This window comes from Talpa occidentalis, unplaced genomic scaffold (genome assembly GCF_014898055.3).
Source record: "Talpa occidentalis isolate TD23 unplaced genomic scaffold, MPIMG_talOcc4v2.1, whole genome shotgun sequence".
NCBI classification, from domain to species: Eukaryota; Metazoa; Chordata; class Mammalia; order Eulipotyphla; family Talpidae; genus Talpa; species Talpa occidentalis.
Window position 1 is genome coordinate 38761907 of NW_026555331.1, and position 19701 is coordinate 38781607.

Genomic DNA, 19701 nt, shown 5'->3' on the forward strand with positions numbered 1-19701 from the left:
ATCAAGATAGAGCATATAAATTCTGTAAGTAACCATAGCATAAGCTTCTATGTCACTTCTGATGAACATATGTCAAAGTAGTTAATCATCTCAAGAATGGAAAAGACAGGTTTTAACTATTTTTAAATTTAACCTTTAATAATTCTGGCAATACCCAAATAGCATTACATTATGCCCAAATTATATAATTATTACAAGTATGCCCAAATATTTTAGTTTCAGTGATAGAAATTAACTCAGTGTTCACAGAGGGATAAGTAGTTCTCTTCACAATTTACTGATTTGCAAATAAGATTAAGGTTATGGTGGTTAATATAGAATAAATTTCCAAAAAAATATCGTGGCAGGTTTCTGGTTGTCTAAGTGTTTGCCAACATTATTAGACTGTATATTAGAAGCTAAGCTGATTTAAATTATTAGAAGAATGTTACATACCAAGATTTCAACAATAAAAATATTTTTAAAGACCATTATATTTGGTAATAAATTAGATTTATACAACTGATAATTTCAAAATAAATAAAACCTGAGTTGCAAATGCCTCTCACCCCTACCCCACCCCCAGCACATATACCTTATATATCCCATTTTCTTTTAGGCCAGTGTATTTCAAGCTTTAATGAACATATGTATTCCTTAAGGATCTCATTAAAATACAGATTCTGACCAGTAACTCTGTTTTGGGCCTGAGAATACATGTCTAATAAGCTACAAATGAAGCTGATGCTACTGGTCGGTCTTTGGAACTCCCTTTGAGTGTCAAGGTGACTCAATATATATCAGGGACAATTTATGGCCCAACTAACTGTGTGGTTTTATAGATTCAAATCTATAATACTTTGTAATCAAACATAATAATCAAAATGATCACAAAAAGTCTTGGAATAAAAGGTTTAGTTACATGAGAGCTTAAAGTATACCAAACCGGCAGTGTTTATCAGACAGTGACACCTTTCATACATTACAATGTAAATTAGGACACCATGTTCTTGTAACTTTAAAAAAAATAAAGTTACTACAGCTTGAAGCTCTCTTCCAGTTAATTCAAGTCCAGAAAATTCAAGCCATTACACTGCAAAACCACTGTTAAAAATTTTTAATGGCAAGCTGTCCATATAAATTGCCTATAAATTAGCTTTAAGCTATCCCATCTCCTCCTCCTCTTTCAACAAATAAATGTTTTTTCTTCTGTCTTGTAGCTAAACACCGTGTAACACCCAGAGCCCCGCCCTTTAAAAATCGAACAAAATTGTCTCCGACTAAAGGGCCCAGTGCAAAAAGGTTGGCTTCTTTAACACACTCATAGGTATATGCATCTATTTCCACAGGATTACCCTTACATGTGATTGGCTGGCTTGATTTATGGCCCAGGTAACAACCTTGCTCCTTCAGAAAAGACAGATTGGGATGAGAACCTATCAATACTACTGCTGCAGAGAGCTTAAATATTTTTTTCAATCCAGATACACTCTGAAGAATGCATTTCATGTCCGACTTAAAGGAAAGCACATGGTGCTCAGGAAAACTGGTATAATCAGATAAAAGATTTGAGTCTACAGAATATGACTGAGTACACATCATATGATAGACTTTATGGTATTCTGGATAAAGCTTTTTGGGAAGTTGTTTGAAAATTAAGCTTGGATCAGTTACTCGTCTGCGAAACACATGAATCACAGGGATATTATTGTTGTAAGCACAGAGTACTGCATCAGCTGCAGTAAGCCCAGAACCTACAATTAACACTGGATCCACTTTGCCACGCAACTTTCCTTTGTTTATAGCAGTTCCAAATTCAGGCAAAGAATGAAATACAAAAGGAAAATCTTCCCCTTCGATTTCCAGGTGGGCAGGAGAATCCAATGTTCCAGTTGCTAGAGCTACGTTCTCAGCAAAAAGACAGAAAGGAACAGGGGAACCATCCCCTATTCGCTGATAACCCCTGATTTCCCAGTTTCTCTTGATAAATTTTGACTTCTCTATCTGTAAATGCTGTGTTGAAATATCTCTATCTTGATCATCACCATCCTCTTGATCTCTGTAGAGTCTTGACACAGAAGTTATATAAGTGTTGTCTCTGAAATTCTTCTGAAGACCCATAACTTTTACATAATTTTTATAATAGCGAGCTATTTCATCTGGCATAACTCGATCTCCTTTTAGGTTCCTATAAAAGAAAAAGAAAAAAAATATTCAATGAGAGTAATACTTTTGGCTTACATGATTGTTAGTTCTCCATCTAGTAAGCTAAATTTTAATTCCTCTGAACTGTCTTAGTCATAAATTATCTAACACTTTTACAAAGAAAGCAAGCTTAGTTAAAAATATTTTTTTAGTTAAAAATATTAATGAATTAGTTTTATCAGAGTAAGTCCCATGAGAGTTGAGATGCAATTTAATGCATCTTTGTCTCCATAGTGCCTTGCATAGTAACTGTTCAGATTAGCTGCTTTTATAAATAAAATTTTATTAAATAAATGAAGGGCTTAAAATACGGATGTCTGATAACTGTACTTAGTTTATAATCTATGTCATAATTGTAACCTAATTGTCTATAACAATACTACTGGGCCTGTATTCCACATTGTAACTAGGTAGTTATTATTCACATAATACTAAGTAAATTATTTAGATTACAATCATTGAGGTATTACAGGTTTAACCGCAATACATCTCATATATACACTCGACATAATATTTAGTTGTTTATTTTACTAATGGCCAAAAATAATTCAGATCATAATTTTCTGAACAAAACCATCTTAAGTATAAGAAAATAAACTCTAACATTTGTGTTTCTCTGCTCATGGAAAGATCTACAAATATTATGTGCTTTATGAAAAGAACACTAGTAACTCTTCTTTTCAACTTGAATTTTAAAGCAATGGGCATTCGTGCCCCATTAGAGATTAGTGGCAATAAGAAGATACCAAATCATTTCACATAATTCATTATAACTTGTAAATGGAAGTTCATACATGTTTCTTAAAGTTTAATGATTATAATAATTAAATCTTAGATTGTATTAACTCAATTTTTACAGTAACCCTGTAGTAGTTATTACTAGTATTGTCTCCTTTCACAAGCTAGGAAATTGGCAATTAGTTGAAGTTATTTGACCAGGGTCAGAACATTAGAAGAGTGAAGATTCAAATCCTGACAAATCTCTGGAGCTCTGAGTGGTCTTAATATAAAGGCAAAGACAGGAACTAAAATTCATGTTTATTACAAGATTAATTTTCAGGTTTCTTCAATACATAATCTGCCCGATTTACAAGGATTACCACTTACATTATACAAATCATAAAGATATTCCTTTCTTACTATATCACAAAGGAAAGTATGTTGAGCAACTGTACTTGCTTACTTACATAATCAAGAACTTAAACAATTTGCCTGACTTTGCACCTTTATATAAAATTCCTTTTCAAAAAAACCCAAAGGGAACATTTGAAGGGATTAATCTCAATTACTCATGCTGATCTAAATTTGCTCTCTTCAAATTTTTTCAAATTAAGAATAATTTCCATGTATTAATATGGTTTCTATTTAGAGGAAGTTAAGCATTCGAAATGTTATAGCCCTGTTCTAACAAAGGTTCCATAACTTCCCATTTTATTGTTTCTGTGAATAATCAAATTAGATTCTCTGTATTAGTAATTCCCATCTTTTTCCAATATTTATTATCATGGAAAATGATAAGGTCTTTAACATTTCTCTTACTAAATTTTGCTTTTCTTTTCCCAATACAAAATAGTCGTCCAAATTGAGATTTCTTCTCAGTTACTCCTTTTGTTTCGAAAGTATTTATCTCCATACCCAAGTTGCCAATCACATCACAGATTCTAGTTTATTTCATCATTTTAAAATAATCATAAACACTAGTCTACTCTGAAAGTCAAAAATTTTAGTATGTACATAAGCAGGTACACACACACAAAGTTATATATCCAATCATAAAAACAAGTAGTTAAGTGTGGAAAGACCATATGGATGTATGGGAAAGTACTAGAGATTGATTTAACAAGAGGGTGGGATGAATCCATGATCAACAAAGAGGTCACAGTAACCCAATCTGCAGATAAGCCCTTTTTGTTCAGTTGTATAACAGCTTGAAGTAGAAGCTAGCTAATTATAAACAATGCTTCTGCAAAGTGACTTTATTTAAAGACAAATATATTTATGTTATTCATCTAATGATCAGATACTTTAAAATCTGCCCACAGATTCTCCCAATGTACACACCAAAGAATTTTAATAGTTTGATCTTTACCTTCGTTTGCTAGACACCCAATCTTTAAATTTAAGTCCAGGTAACTCCATCCAATTTCCAAAGCTGATTGTCAACATGGAACCTTCCATATTCTATTTGAATAAAGAATGTATAATCAAAAAACACTTTTAAGCAGTAACATGATTTTTTTTTAAAACTAGCCATTTTTTTTTTAAAAGCTAGCCATCTCATTGGCTATAATTAAGAGTTTAAATAAAGACAGTACAAAGAAGTCCTAAAAGTTTGTGTAAATTACCTCTAAAAGTTTACTCCAATAAACTTTCAAATAGTTTCATCATTTGGTAATAGCTACCTATATTACTTCTTTCATAATTATATATTTATATAAATTTATAATATTACCCATTGTCTACACAATACTGACAGCTATGACTTAAATCAACATAAAATTCAGATGTAGAATATTAGGTTAGAGGAACATAAATATTTTCACTTTTTAAACAAAAGTGGAAGTGTTCATTAATTTCTAATATCTTAGTTATCTTTCCATATTAAGGGATGTAAACCTGATAGAATTAGAAACAGAGAAAGGAAATATTTCTTAAAGAACACATATGGGGGCTTCCCTGGTGGCACAAGGGTTAAGATGCAACCTATGAAGCTATCCACAGCCTCGAGCAACCCACATGGCGCAGCAGACCTCTTCTGACTCGCCCACTGTTCCCCTCAGCAGTGTACTTTGGTCAATCTGCCTGTTCTGTTCCCCACTCTGTCTCTGGTGAATGCTCTAACCCCCTGCGCCTCTGACCTGTACCCCAGCTCTTGTATGCATAAGTAAATAAATCTTTAAAAAAAAAAGGAACACATATGGACTCTGAAGAAATAGAGAATATTATAGGCAGAATAAAGAGGTGATATGAAAGCTGAAGAACAGAACATGAGTGTTCTTCATATTAAAAGGAGTTCAGTATAGTGTAGGGAAGATTAAGTTGGTATCTTCAGCCCCCAACATTACTAGAAATGGCTTGCCTTCAGGATAGGCTTTTTGCTGTTTCTTAGGAGATAATCTCTGAGCTGTTAGAATAGTCTACCTGATGACTATTCACTGTTTTTGCATGCTTTAAGCCTTGCTCTACCAGTGTGACCATGGAAGTATTATCCTAACAATGTGGATTTATGGTGAACACCAGTGTTTGCTCTGGGAAGAAGGGGAATCAGTTGCTCACGCAGTTATGATGAACATGATCTATCCGCCAGAAAATCTGTGAACACCAAAACATGGGTAAAGCATCCCTGATAGCAAACTATTTGCACATGCTGTCACAAATCACTGTTGGGAGAACTAAGTACATCCTTATACAACTCCACTAAAAATGGACATGTACAATCTTGCATTTGGTTTCTCTTAGACTTCACCCCATGAACATTCTCCCTATAGTGATTCCAGTCTGTATCCTTTCACTGCAATAAGTTGTAACTATGTGTATTACATCTTCAAGGAGTTCTGTGAATCTTAAAAGGGTGAACACAGATTCCCAACACAAACACTCTGGAGCACAGAATATAACAGACTGAGAAGAGTAAGGCAAAAAATGCTAAGCAGAGACTAGACCTTTCAAGGTGTGTTAAAAGACTTTATTAAACAGTCTGCATGCTACTCATTAGATAAAAGAGGAACAACTGAAGGGTTTTTATGCATGGGTGTAACATATCTGAAGTTTATTTTATAAAAGACTTTGGCTCAGGTATGGGAGATATACCGAAGAATAAAAATTAGAGTGAGACAATCATTTAGGGTGTTTTTCCAATAATTTGGGTAAATGATGACAGTGATCAGTATCGAAAGAATTACAAATATGATGAAGAGAAATAGAGTAGATGGGCACAAAATATATTTTTAAGCACGAAGAAAATTTAGTAATTGGTTTGAAACAGGAGTTGAGGAAAGAGAAATGAAGGAAAGTTTCTGGCTTGAGTAACTACATTATAGTTCTATTCCAATATAACAAAATTAAAGGAATTTAATGATAAAGATTAGTTTTAGGCATGCTGAGTTTGAGACCACCTGTGGAATACTCAAGGGAATGTACCCAATTTGATATATAAAAGGGAACAATATGGGCGAGATCTCTTGATTTGGGAATCAATCAGCATTCCTATGCAAGACAGTGAAGTACAAGACAAAAAAAACAGAGAGAATGAAGAGTATAAGAGATACTGACTGGGAGCAGAGATATACAGAAGCATACACAAGAACAAGAGCGCACAAAGATAATTGAAAAGGATGACCAAAGAGGAAGAAAAACAAGGAGACTAAATTTCAGAGGCTCTAAGAGGGACACTGATATTATCAAATGTTGCAGAGGTCAGGACAGATAAATTTTGAGACTATCAAAATGAGCAAAAAGGGAAGTTACTGACCTTCAAAAAGATTCAGTGGAAAGTCTGTATTTCCTAGCACAGCAAAAATAATTTGACATGTATTTGTATAACAATGATACTCACTATACACTACTAACTGCTAAGGACATAGGAATCAGGAATAATTATTAGCTGCTATCGCCAAGAAAATGCACTGAATATTTACATTATCAGTTCTCTGGTTTAATCTCCCCAAAGTCTGTATGTTACAGTCATAACCCCAATGTGATGCTATCTGGATATGGTGCCATGAGGTAATTACAGCTGGATGAGGTCCATAAGAGTAGTTATGTAATGACAGGAAAGTGGTTTTATAAAAAAAAGCAAGAGACACTGCTCCTGCCTCTGCTATTTGAGGATATAAGCTACTTAACAAACCAGGAAAAGATCCTTATCCATGAACTCAGTAGGCCTGGCACCCTGATCTCAGGAGTCCCAACCTCTAAATTGTGCGAAATAATGTCTGTTGTTTAAGCAGTTCAGTCTATGGCACTGTTGCTGTTATAGCAGCCCAAGCAGACTATTACAACTTTCTTCTTTTACAATACAGTTTTTATTTTAGATCTTAAATATGCAGGGAAATAATGGGTATTTGTATGAAATATGCTGAGATTTGGTAAACTCTAAAATGAATACGTGAATTAAAAATTTTTTACTAAGCAAATCATTTTTGAAATATTTTCCATATAGCTCTTATAAAATAGTATAGAAAAATGCTTATTCTAAGCCTTTATCAAGTCCATACTGAACAACATTAAAATATTCTCAGATAAAAATGTGGTAAACAGCATATATAATTATATAACAATGCTTCAGAGTCAAATGGTTTATCAGGATGACATAAAATAAAATGCTGAGGAAAATATACTCACATGCCAAGCGCCACCAGGTGGACCTTTACCAAGAACTAAATGTGGGATATAATGATGTTGTTCTAATTTCCAGTGCAAAACAGATGGATAATCATATCCAAAGTCAGCATCTGGATGAAGAAGTGTGTCGAAAAGTACTGCAACTGGATTGGATGATCGGCCCTCAAGGCCCTCAGACAAGTATTCTAAGTCCTGAATGAATTTTTTAAAAAGAAAGGGGAAAAAATGTTTAAAAACAGCTATCATAATAGTGAAGACAGCAACTCTAACTCAGCATTTCCCATATTGTATGCTATAGCACACTGATGTTCCTTAAAATCTTAATAGATTCTGAGCCTCCCCGGTGGCATAGCGGTTGAGTGCTGGGTTGTGAAGCTGACCGCGGCCTATGCAGCGCCGGTTTGATCCCCGGCCACTGAGTGAGGGTCCGACAAGGTGCGCAGACCTCTCCTGCTGCCCGCTGCTCCCCTCAGCAGTGTATTTCGTCAGTCTGCCTGTTCTGCTCTCCTCTCTGTCTCTGGTGAATTCTCTCACCCTCCCACGCTTCTGACTGTACCCAGTGCTTGTATAAATAAATAAATAAATAAATCTTTAAAAAAAAAAAAATCTTAATAGATTCTTTAGTAAAAAAAAAAATATGAAAAAAGGGTTGGGTTTTAACAAAGCTAATCAGATCCTTTAATGAAGAAACTTGATATGGGTCTCCCTGATGGCGCAAGGGGTTAAGTGCCACACTATGAAGCAATCCACAGTCTCTGCAACACAAGTTCGATCCCCTGCCAGCCAGGGAGCAACCCACATGGCGCAGCAGACCTTTCTTATCTCGCCCAATGCTCCCCTCAGCAGTGTACTTCAGTCAATCTGCCTGTTCTGTTCCCCACTCTTGTCTCTGGTGACTCCTCTCACCCCCTGCATCTGTGGCCTGTACCCCAGCTCTTCTATGTATAAATAAATATTTAAAAAAAAGAAAAGAAACTTGATATGCCTTTAATATGCTAATATCTACTATACATTCCAACAGTAAGAAGCAGCACACTTTCCAAACTTATTGGAGCATCTATCACACCAATTAAAATTATCAGGAAATAATCTGAGAAATTCCCCTCTGGTCAAATCAGAAAAATAAATAGAAATAACTCAACAGAAATACTTACAGATCTAAATGAAAGCAACAGAAAGTATCATTTAAAAGAAAGGATTTTCAACTAAGAAATATGTTTATATATGTAGAAACATATATGTTTATATATGGTTCAGCATTAAAAAATTCAAAGAACTGACATGTAAGAAATAATACCTGGTCAACAATGGAAAGATGTCTTGCTTCTTCTAATTTACTATGTAAGATTGTATTGGGATGTATTGCTTCTGAAGACAAATATGGTCTGTAGCCAGACAACATATAAGAAAGGCATATTCCTGAGGGTCCATTTCCTATGGGGGGAAAAAAAAAATTGGTAGGAGTGTGCCATGTGTCTTAATACTCTTGTTCTTTGGTTTTTCTTCTATACAGATGGCTCTTCTCCCTCACCAATTTCTTCCTTCTATAAACTCTTAAAAGTATTCCCAAGATTTAGACCTTTGCCTTCTCTCCTGTTTTATGGGAGCTGAGGAGAGTCTTGTCTGTGCAAACTTCAACTCTCTATGCTCTGACTCCCAAAATTAGATCTTGAGGCCCACCTCTTCTTCAAAACTGTATCCTACATTTCCATATGCTACTTCTTCACTCCTCCTAACAGACCCATTGATAATCATTTAGATGCCCTTTCCTTTAAACCCCATCCCTTCTCCAAGTATGGTATTAGCAAAATCTTCTCCAAGTATGGTAATCAAGTTCTGTTTCTAAACCTATTTTGTCACCTATACCCAGCAGACTGTCTTTCTTGCTCCTGTACACTCACCTGGAGATAAAAGTCTCTTCCTGTTTCTCCCTCTTAAAATTTACTTACTCCAAAATCCTTCCTATTTCTGCATTCAGATGAGTTTGATAACACAATTCATATTAGCCCCTCTATACTACCTGCTGTTATCCATGTTTTGGTCTTAATTAACTCTGTAGTCTCATTTCCTAATATTACCTATTGCTATGTTTTATATACTTTAACTATGTTTTATATACTCCAACTGGATCATTTCTTGAAGCCCAATGTACTACTTCCATTTCTGTAGTTCTTTACTTCCATCTTTCAAAAATTTAATCCACTGGAACAACTGCAAAGCCATCAGGGAAAAAAAAATCCTGTTTCTTGGGGCCTCCCTGGTGGCGCAGGGGTTAAAGTCAGCGCTATCAAGCTATCCCCAGCCACTGCAGCATGAGTTCAATCCCCGTCCAGGGAGTTAACCCATAAGGCGCAGCAAACCTCTCCTGTCTCACCTGCTGCTCCCCTCAGCAGAGTATTTCAGTAGATTCACCTGTTCTGCTCCCCACTCTGTCTGTGGCAAATCCTCTCACCACACCCCCACACCTCTGGCCTACACCCCAGTTCTTGTATGCATAAATAAAAAAAAAAAATTCTGTTTCTTGGCTAATGTTTTTCCCCAAATAAGCACAAAGTAAAACCATAAGAATATTAGAAAAGTTCATAATATTTCTGCTCATGCTGGAGTAGGAAGTCTTTAAGCATGACATAAGACTCCAAAGAAAGGAAAATAAACCACCTGACCCCATTAAAGTTCAAAGCAAATGACAAAGAATGGGAATTAGGATCTGAACCAAAGAGCAAATTTTCTTGAATGAAAAAAGACAAAACTGAAGAAAAAAAATAATATAACATTGACAGACACATAAAAAAGCGCAAGGCAAAATTCTAGCACCTATTCACAATAAAATCTTTCAGCAAACTAGAAAGAGAAACTTCCTCAACGTGATGGCGTATCTACAAAAAAATCTACATTTAATATCTTACTTAATGGCAAGAAACTGAGTGCTTTCGTAGTAACATTTAAGAACAAAACAAGAATGTCTCTTCTTACCCTTCCCAATTCATACCATAATGGAAATTCTAACGAATGCAGTAAAACAAGAAAAGGAAATAAACAGTATACAGACAGAATAAAATTGTAAATGACATGATTATATAGAAAATGCTAAAGAGCTGACAAAAAAAATATACTGGAACTAATAAGCAATTACAACAAAAATGCAGGATAAAAATTTTAGTATATAAAAAGTTATTGCTTTTCTATATAACAGTAAGGTGCACATGGAATTTGAAATACACAACTTCTTATTTGTAAAAAAGGAATTCTTAAGTATAAGTCTAAAAATTGCCAAAATACATGTAGATCTATATGAGGAGGAAAATAAAGATCTGATGAAAGAAATAAAATAAAATCTAAATAGATGGAACATGTATATTCATACTGGCTTTTCTCAATCAAGGTGTCCTTCAATAAATTAATGGTTGAATGGATAAATAAAGTGAAATATCCAAAAAATGGAATATTGAGTGATAAAAAGATATTAGCTCTGATGAAAAGACAGAGCTAATTTAAATACATAGAGCTAAATTAAAATACATATTGCTAAGTCAAAGAAAGTCTAAAAAGGTTCCATATTGTAAAAGTCCATTTATATGACATTCTGAAAAAGGCAAAACTATAGGGCCAGTAAAAGGTCAGTGATTGCCATTGATTGGGGACTGAATGAGGGAAAGGAAGATTAGGTTGAACACAGGAGATTTTAGGGCAGTGAAATTATTCTGTATGATAGTGTATTGGATATATGACATGCATTCAGCAAATTCCACAAAACTGTATCACATACAGAATGAGTCCTAATGCACATTATAGATTTTAGTTAATAATATACCAATATTGGTGTATCAATTACAACAAAGGCATTATACCAATGCAAGGAAAACGGGCGGCGGTGGGGGGGGTGCGGGGGAGATGAGAAAGGAAGTGTACAAGGACTCTACTTTCTGCCCTATAGATCTAAAGTGCTCTAGAAATATATAGTCAATAAATGAAAATAAATATTAAATAAATGAAAGAGTGGGAATAGAATCCAAGACAAAGAGTTCCCTCAATCAAAAGAAGACAATTTTCAAAAGTCAGTAGGCAAAGAATACAAATAGGCCACTCACCCCCAAATCTGCCCCCATCCTAACCCCCAGAAGCTGAGAGTATTACGTTACAGAGCAAAAGGAATTTGTGATTATGTGATGTATAAAGAGGTAAGATAAGGAAAGTACTTTGTATTATCCAGGTGGGCCCAATCTTATCATATGGTGAGAGGGATATACAACTGTGAAAGTTAAGAGAGAAACAACATTTCTGTCTTGGAAGTTGCCCAATCTTATCATATGGTGAGAGGGATATACAACTGTGAAAGTTAAGAGAGAAACAACATTTCTGTCTTGGAAGATGCAGAAAGGAACAGCACCCAGGGAATGTTGAAAAGCTTCCAGAAATTGGAAAAGGCAAGTAAATCAACTCTACTCTAGAACTTCCAGAAAGGAACACAGCCTGCTTGATACCTTCATTTTAGCCCAGAGGGACCTTGTTAGACTATTTAAAGTCACTAGGTTTGTGGTGATTTGCTAAGCCAAAGAAAATCTATATTATCTATCTATCTATCTTTATATGTGTGCCCCATACATACTATATAAAAAGTGGATGTGTATATATACATATATAGTATATATATATGTGCATACTTTATACATATATGTGTATATATACTAAATATGTATATATAAAGTTCTTACATATACAAAATTATATATATATATATAAACTTTTTACATATATATAAAGTTCTTCATTACCTGTGCTCAGGTTGGTGGCATTACTGCCATCAATAATGGCCCTATATACATCAAGTTAAGCTACTCATTAGCTAGCTGAGGCAAAATTGGAACAGACTGTTTTGAAAGGAGTGAGGTGGGCAGGTATAGATGAAGGTTGCTTCCCCTTCCTCAACTTCCCACAGTCCAGCTAGAATAAGAAGTCAGGGTTTCTATCATTTCAAGACAGTCGACTGAAAAACTAAGGCTGGACATAAGTGGGAAAACAGAATATGAGGCATGGTTCCTGTGACATCCTGGATGAGAACTACTGCAAAAATTGTCATCTATTATCACATACTTGTAAAAAGGAATCTTGCTTTCCTCCTTTCTTTTATCTATCTCCCATATGCCAGTCAGAGAATAGGACTTTTCTCTCTTTAGTACTGACTTTGAAACAAGCTATCAAAGAAACTAAGTTGCATGCCATCAAGGCACTGATGTTCCAAATTCTCTCCTTGGTCTTGGCTTCATAATAAAATACTCATCTGACTTCCATGAGTTTGAATCAGATGGAAGAATTACATGACAGATAATTAAATACATGCAATAAAACTAAATCATAAAAACATATAGATATGAAGTAATTAGGTTTTATTAATAGCTTATTTTTTTTTACTATCATGTATGTCTGCTAAGAGATTAGTATTATATACTAAAAGCTATATAACAGGAATGTTATGGTTAAGGTAATTATAAATATTACTGCAGAGCACATAACATCATTTAATAACTGACCACTGGTTACTAACTTGCATAAGTTACTCATGAGTTTCTTTTTTGTATGATCTATCCTATTATAGTTAATTTGTGCAGAGAATCTAATATTATGCAGTGCTCTGTACAGTGCTCTAATTATACCACAACGCCATACAATTAGCACAACAGCTAGGCTGAGTTTTAAAATAATAGAATACTATCAGTCCTTCATTGAAAAGATATTGTGTTCTAACACAATCTAGTATTAGATAAACTACTCTCTCCAAAGATTTGCTTATTAGTTATTTTAACACATGAAACAATCTAAGAATACTTCTCAACACAATCCTAAGAACTAATGCTATATAACTGTAGACTTACAGAAGCAGCATGGTAACATTCTTGAAGAAATAAATTATAAAACTTACCTATTACTACCATAGGCAAAGTCACTGATGAATCTTCAAGTAAAGAAGTTTCTTCAACTAATGGCATCGCTTTAACTTTTTGCCCCAAATTATCACCAAAATATTGCACTAAGGAATTAAAAATCTCTCCTTCAGTTTCGGTGTCACTATAGTTTCTTAAAAAACAAACACAGAACAAAAACAAGAAAAATAGAGTCAATACAGTCTATAAAAATCAGTTTTCACTCAGATTTTATTTAGGACATAAAATATTCAAAGTTACATGAAGGGAGAAAATGAAATCTTTTTGATTAAAGCTTTCAAATCAGCAGCCTAGCTACTACATGTCATCATATATACCATCTTGAAGGTCAGAAATAAATAGTTGCTAATATGTCTTTAGTCAAGTCTAGGTAAGAGAGGAACTAAATAAGCTGCCTTTAATGAACGAAGAAGCAGAATGCTGGGGAGTTTTATAATTCTCTGAGACTTCCTAGGAATGGTTACTTTTTCTTTTACTTTTTCTCATTAGTAAAAAGGTTAGTGTATTAAAAGCAGTACATTGGGGAAATAAGCTCGCATATTTAAAGTTACTTAGATAATTCAAATTTTACTTATATACTTACTACAAACTACGCATTTTGGTTAAAAAATGAAGTTTATAAATCTTATTAATTCCAAGGAAATGAAATATAGAAAGATCTTCACGATTATTCCCAATCTATTTCTTTCCCAGTTGCCTCCCTAGAAACTAGTTTTAGCATTCTGACATGCTCATGCAATAAATGGTATATCCTCCAAACACAGTCAATGTTTTGCATTACACTAGGATTACTTCAGAATAGAATCCTTGAATTATTTTCATCTTCATATTGTCAGTGTCTAGAAATATTATATTGGATTAGTGTGCTTATTACTATTCCCAAAATGATAAACAAGGGATGGATCATGTATTCACAGGACTTACTGGTCATGCAGAATAAATGGAAAAAATTAGGCAGAAAGTGAAATTTCTGCTTCAGAGAAATTAAGAAACTTTCAGTTTCCAATCTACCCAGGATAATGCAGAGAGAGTACCCCAGGATACACTGACAGCTTTATAGAACTAAAGAATATTTGACCTCTTCCCCTAAGTCTTGGCCAGAATAATTAGCTTTCAGGATATGGACACTAAGGTAAGTCTCTCTTCACAGAGCAAATTTGCTCCTGGAAGAAAGGCCATCCCTTTCAGATCATTCTAAACTCTTATCAGATCAAAATGTACCAGTTGTCTTGCCTGCTTCTCATTCTTGGGAAATGAATTCAACATGAGTATTATCCTCAAGCCTATCCTTGCTATGTACAGGTTCCCTAAATGCCTTTGAATGCTTGTGACCAAAGTCCTTTCAGATAATCCGGCCTGATTAATATCATTATCTCATCTTCAGCCTCTCCCAGACATCCTTACCACAAACACTGTTGCTTCCATGTATGTAACCTGTGAAATCTAATGAAATGACCACCACCTCTATTTTTTTTTTGGTAATTAAAAAGATGTTACCTTTGTGAAAGCTTAACATTTCAGCTTTAAAAAGTGAGAGATGCTTGATGTTAAGAATCAATTTCAGGGCCTCCCTGGTGCCGCAGCGGTTGAGCCCTGGGTTGCGAAGCTGCCAGCAGCCTCTGCAGCCCCGGTTCGATCCCCGGCTGCTCCCCCGCCACCGGAGGAGGGTTCCACAAAGGGCGCAGACCTCTCCTGCCGCCCGCTGCTCCCCTCAGCAGTGTACTTTGGTTCTTCTGCCTGTTCTGCTCCCCGCTCTGGCTCTGGTGAATTCTCTCATCCTCCCACGCTTCTGACTGTACCCAGTGCTTGTATAAATAAATAAATAAATCTTTAATTAAAAAAAAAAAAAATCAACTTCAGAGTATATGTATATATATAATTATATTTAGGAAGCTAGACTACTTAATTATGATATCCTATACATTCTAAAAGCAAACTGATGACCCTTAAGAGGACTGAATTAAGGCATTTTACTAGTTACTGGCATATTTGACTTTATAAGCAGAACTCAACGATCTAAAATGCCCTGACCAGTTTCTTAAATCTACAAATAAATGCTGTAAAATAAATACTTAATATTCAAATTCCTTAAGAACATGCAAACCACAGAAATAAGTATAAACTTAAATTGCAAATCGTTTTTGCTTAAATGTACTGTAGAACTCAATTTCTGTATAACTCATTAAAAGGCACTTAGTATTCTATGTATCTCAAGTAAACTTTGTCTGGCAAGTCTCAGTATTTTATTACAGCTATCAATCCTTCTGACTATATATTTTATAAGCAAGTTCCTTGCATTACACTGGACTTTGTCATTTCTAACAACTGGTTTATACCAGAAGAAAAAACTTGGGCTGGTAAGACAATTAGAAACAAAATATCTTCCCTGTGGAATCAAGACAAACAGCTTTCAAGAGCTCAAAAACAGCAGAAGACAAGTCATCTGATCAGGCCCTACACCAATGTAAAATTAACAAACCATTAGATATAATTTACCTCTCATAAAAGCCACCCTTTAAAAAGTATACAATTCAGGGGTTTTAGGATAGTCACAGGCTTTGCAAACCATCACCATTAATTCCAGAAAAACTTTATCTGCCAGAAAATAAATACTGTACCTATTAGCACTCACTCCACATTCTTCACTACCCTTAGTTACCGGCAACCACGACTCTACTTTCTCTTATTGGATTTGCCTATTTTGGACATTTCAGATAAATGGAACCCCTCATAAAATATGTGGCCTTTTGTGTCTGGCTTCTTCCACTTAGCATGCTTTCAAAGTTAATCCATGTGGTAGGATGAATCCATTTTCTCTATAACACTATTTACTCATGGACATCTGGGTTATTTCCACCTTTTTGGCTATTATAATAATGGTGCTATGAATATTCATGTATAAATTTTTATGTGGATGTCTCCATTTCTCTTAAGTGTTCTTAAGAGTAACTATAATGGTTGGGCCTAAACTCAATGTTTGACATTTTAAGGTTTCCAAAGTGGTCGCAACAGTCTACGTTCCCACCAGCTATATGAACACTCCAATTTCTCAATTTCCTAACATTTGTTCTCTTATTTTGACATAGTAGCATGTATGAAGTATATTTCATTGTAGTTTTGATTTACACTTCCTCAATGACTAATAATGTTGTGTTTTTTCAAGTGCCTATTGGCCATTTGTATAATTTCTTTGGAAAAAGTCAAAATGTCCATTTTTAAAATAGGGTTTGTTTTTATTGTTTGAGATTTTTCATACATACTGGATACAGTTCCTTTTTAGACACAGGATTTGGAAGAAATTTCTTCCTTTCTTTCTCTTTTCAATCACAAAATTTAAAATTCTGATCAAGTCCAATTTATTATTTTATGTGGTGTACACTTTTGATGTCATATCTAAAAAAACACCGATTAGTTGAAGGACACAAAGATTTATTCCTATTTCTTGTTCTCTTCTATAGTTTTATAGTTGTGATATTTAGCTCTTTCATCCATTTTGAGATAATTTTTGTATAGTGTATGAGGTAGAATTCCCACTTTGTAGATATCTACTTGTGACCATTTGTAGAAGAAACTGATTATTTCTCTTTGGTCTCAAGATGGATAACCAACTAACCATAAAAGGATTTACTTAGAAATGCTCTATTCTATTTCAGTGATCGGTATGTCCTGAACTCTTGTGTGCCTTACATCCCTTTTGCAATCTGGTGAATCCTCTTCAAACCATATTATTAAGTGTATAATATATATAGGATTTACAAGGAAATCCAACACATTAAAATACTGATATAAAAAGTAAATTTGTATATTTATACTTCTCTATTAAATAGTAAAGCTGCTTTTAAATAGTCTTTCTATTTATCTGCAACTGTAACATGAACTTTTTTTTAATTTCTGTTGGCAAAGAGTCAAAAATACCATGATTTATCATATTCAAAATTGATGGAAATATCAGGTTTTGGTTAAGGTTTAGCAAAAATACTTTACATTCATCCTCAAAGGCAGCTAAATTCTATGATGGCAATTTAAAAATTTTAACGAGTCTTATTTTGCAAAAAAAATTTTATATGTGGTTACTCTACTATATAAGTATATATAAAAAGCGAGATACTTTTCTAAAGTTTTCCTATGCTTAACATTTCTCCACCAAAGAGTTAAAGCCAGTTAGTTTCAAGCGCCTTTTGGTTTCTCTCTCCATAAGTGTTAGACCTAGAACACACACATTTTCAAAATGCATTCTCTTACCATCCCATCAAGGAAAAAATGCTTTCCCCATAATGAGTCTACAATCTCTATATTTTTCAAAATTCTACTACATCATCACACTTAGAACGCAATTTCGCACTTTCCTTCAATGCAGCTGTCAATAGATTTTTTTCTTTTTTTAAAGAAACGAGCCTTGTCAAGAGAGGGGTAGTCAAAGAGGGCGGAGGGCTTCGCAATCAGTCACTAAAACTTTGCACCACTTAGAAGCTCAGTTCGCCTTAACAGACTTGCTCCAGGCCTAGCGGGTCTCAAAGTCCCGTGACAGTCACGGTCCGGGACAAGGAAAAGGGGGACAAGGCAGGCGAGCTCCCCGGAGCGGAGTCCTCCAGCCGGGCGGCCGGGGCGGGGGCACCCGGACCTGGCAGCCAGCGGGAGGACACAGCGGCCCCGGCGGGGCGGGACGCGGCGGGAGGCCGCTGAGGTCTAGGCGCTCGCCCCCCACCCCCGACCCCGCGCCCGGGCTCGTCTCCCACTCCGGACCCGTCTCGAAGCCACCCCTCCCCGGCCTCTACCTTCCCGGCCCGGCCCGGCCCGGCCTCGGGGCCGCAGCGCCTCCACCCGCCGCCCGCCGCCTCCCCTCCCCGGCAGGGAAGTCACCTGAGATGCCCAGGCAGGGAGCAGCGGCAGCACCACACGGGCATGGAGCGCCGCCCGCGGGGCGTCCGAGCGCGACCGCCACGGCCGCCGCCGCCTCCAGCGGAGCTGCCCGTTCCGGGCGCCCGCCCGCCCGCTCGGGGTCGCGGGGTCCGCGGGGCGCCCGCGCCCCGCGTCTCGCCGCCGTCGCGCTGCCCGGAAGCTGCAGTCGCGCAGCCCGCCGGTCCCCGGCGCGCACAAGTCCGCCTCAGGACAGCGGCTTCCGCTCCTCGCCGGCGCGAGCCAGACGCCGGCGGCGGACGAGCTCCGGGCGCCGCGATGGGGGCGGGGCGGGCGGGGCGGGGCGGGGACGCTGCGCCGGCTGCGGCGGCGGCGCGCGGGCTCCTCCTCGCAGGTGCGGCGGCGGCGGGCGAGGCCCAGGATTGGTGGAGCCGCGGCCGGGGCGAGGCCGGGAGTGACGGAGCGGCGGCTGCGCGGCCGGGGGCCGACGGCTGAGGGCCGCCCGGTCGCTGAGCGGGAGGCTTCGGGGCGGTTACCCGGGACGGCCGGCCGGTGCCCCCCACTTGCGCCCGGCACGCGCCTCGAGGCGCCGGCGAGACCGGGCTGAGAAGCAGCGGGAGGGCCGGTGGCGCGGGGAGGAGGAGCGGCCAACCCGGGATGGGGGACGGCGCGGGGAAACCCTGTCGCGTCGTGCGGCCTCCGCGACCCCTTCAACGTGGTGTCGCCCGGGAAGGCCGAGATTCCCGTCCCGGGAGCCCGACCCGAGCACCTTGCCTGGTGCTGGCTCGGGTGCGGATGCCCGAGGCCGCCCCGCGCTTACCGCTGTAGACCCCGCCTCACAACTTGGGGGGCTCGCGCAAGCACAGGTGCCCGGCCCCGCCCCCCGTGGTTCAGATTATGGGTGTCCGGCTTACTGAGTGGGGCCGCCTCCCTTGTTTTAAGTAAGTGGCTCACAAACACCCTGGGAGATTGCGAATCCCCTGCTTAGCTTGTTGAAACTTCTGGTGCTCAATCCCGCCTCAGTCTGTTTCGGGGCTCGGAAAGGGCAGCAACGAGTGTTTTAAAAGTTCCCTCAAGTGATTGTGATGCAAGAAAAGCACCGAGTAATGTATCCCTATTCGGTGTTTGTCCAAAAAAAGGGGGGAAAACCTAGGAGAGGGGATTGCATAGTCTGTTCAAAAGGCTTTCTAAGCCCCTCTCCCATAAAAGCCCCGCATGTTTTCGCTGTTTTAAGTTTGTTTTTTAAGTTTGTTTTTTTTTTAAGTTCTCAAGTTTTTCTGAATGTTGTTATTGAACAAACTTGCACTTAGGTATTTTGTCCTCAATTTTTGCCAGCCATTTACATATCTATAAATTTGGGGGTACGTTTTCACACCTC

The 19701-nt window shown here is 37.5% G+C and overlaps 1 protein-coding gene across 1 annotated transcript; it reads right to left on the minus strand.

Moving 5' to 3' along the window:
- Positions 1-1081: 1081 nt before the first annotated feature.
- OSGIN2 (oxidative stress induced growth inhibitor family member 2) lies at positions 1082-18644 on the minus strand. Its single transcript, XM_037504334.1, has 6 exons — positions 18327-18644; positions 13445-13599; positions 8825-8961; positions 7528-7719; positions 4274-4365; positions 1082-2167 (listed from the first exon to the last, which is right to left on the minus strand). Exons 1-6 carry the CDS (start codon positions 18368-18370, stop codon positions 1138-1140), a joined length of 1650 nt encoding a protein of 549 aa, XP_037360231.1. The 5' UTR covers positions 18371-18644; the 3' UTR covers positions 1082-1137.
- Positions 18645-19701: the final 1057 nt, after the last annotated feature.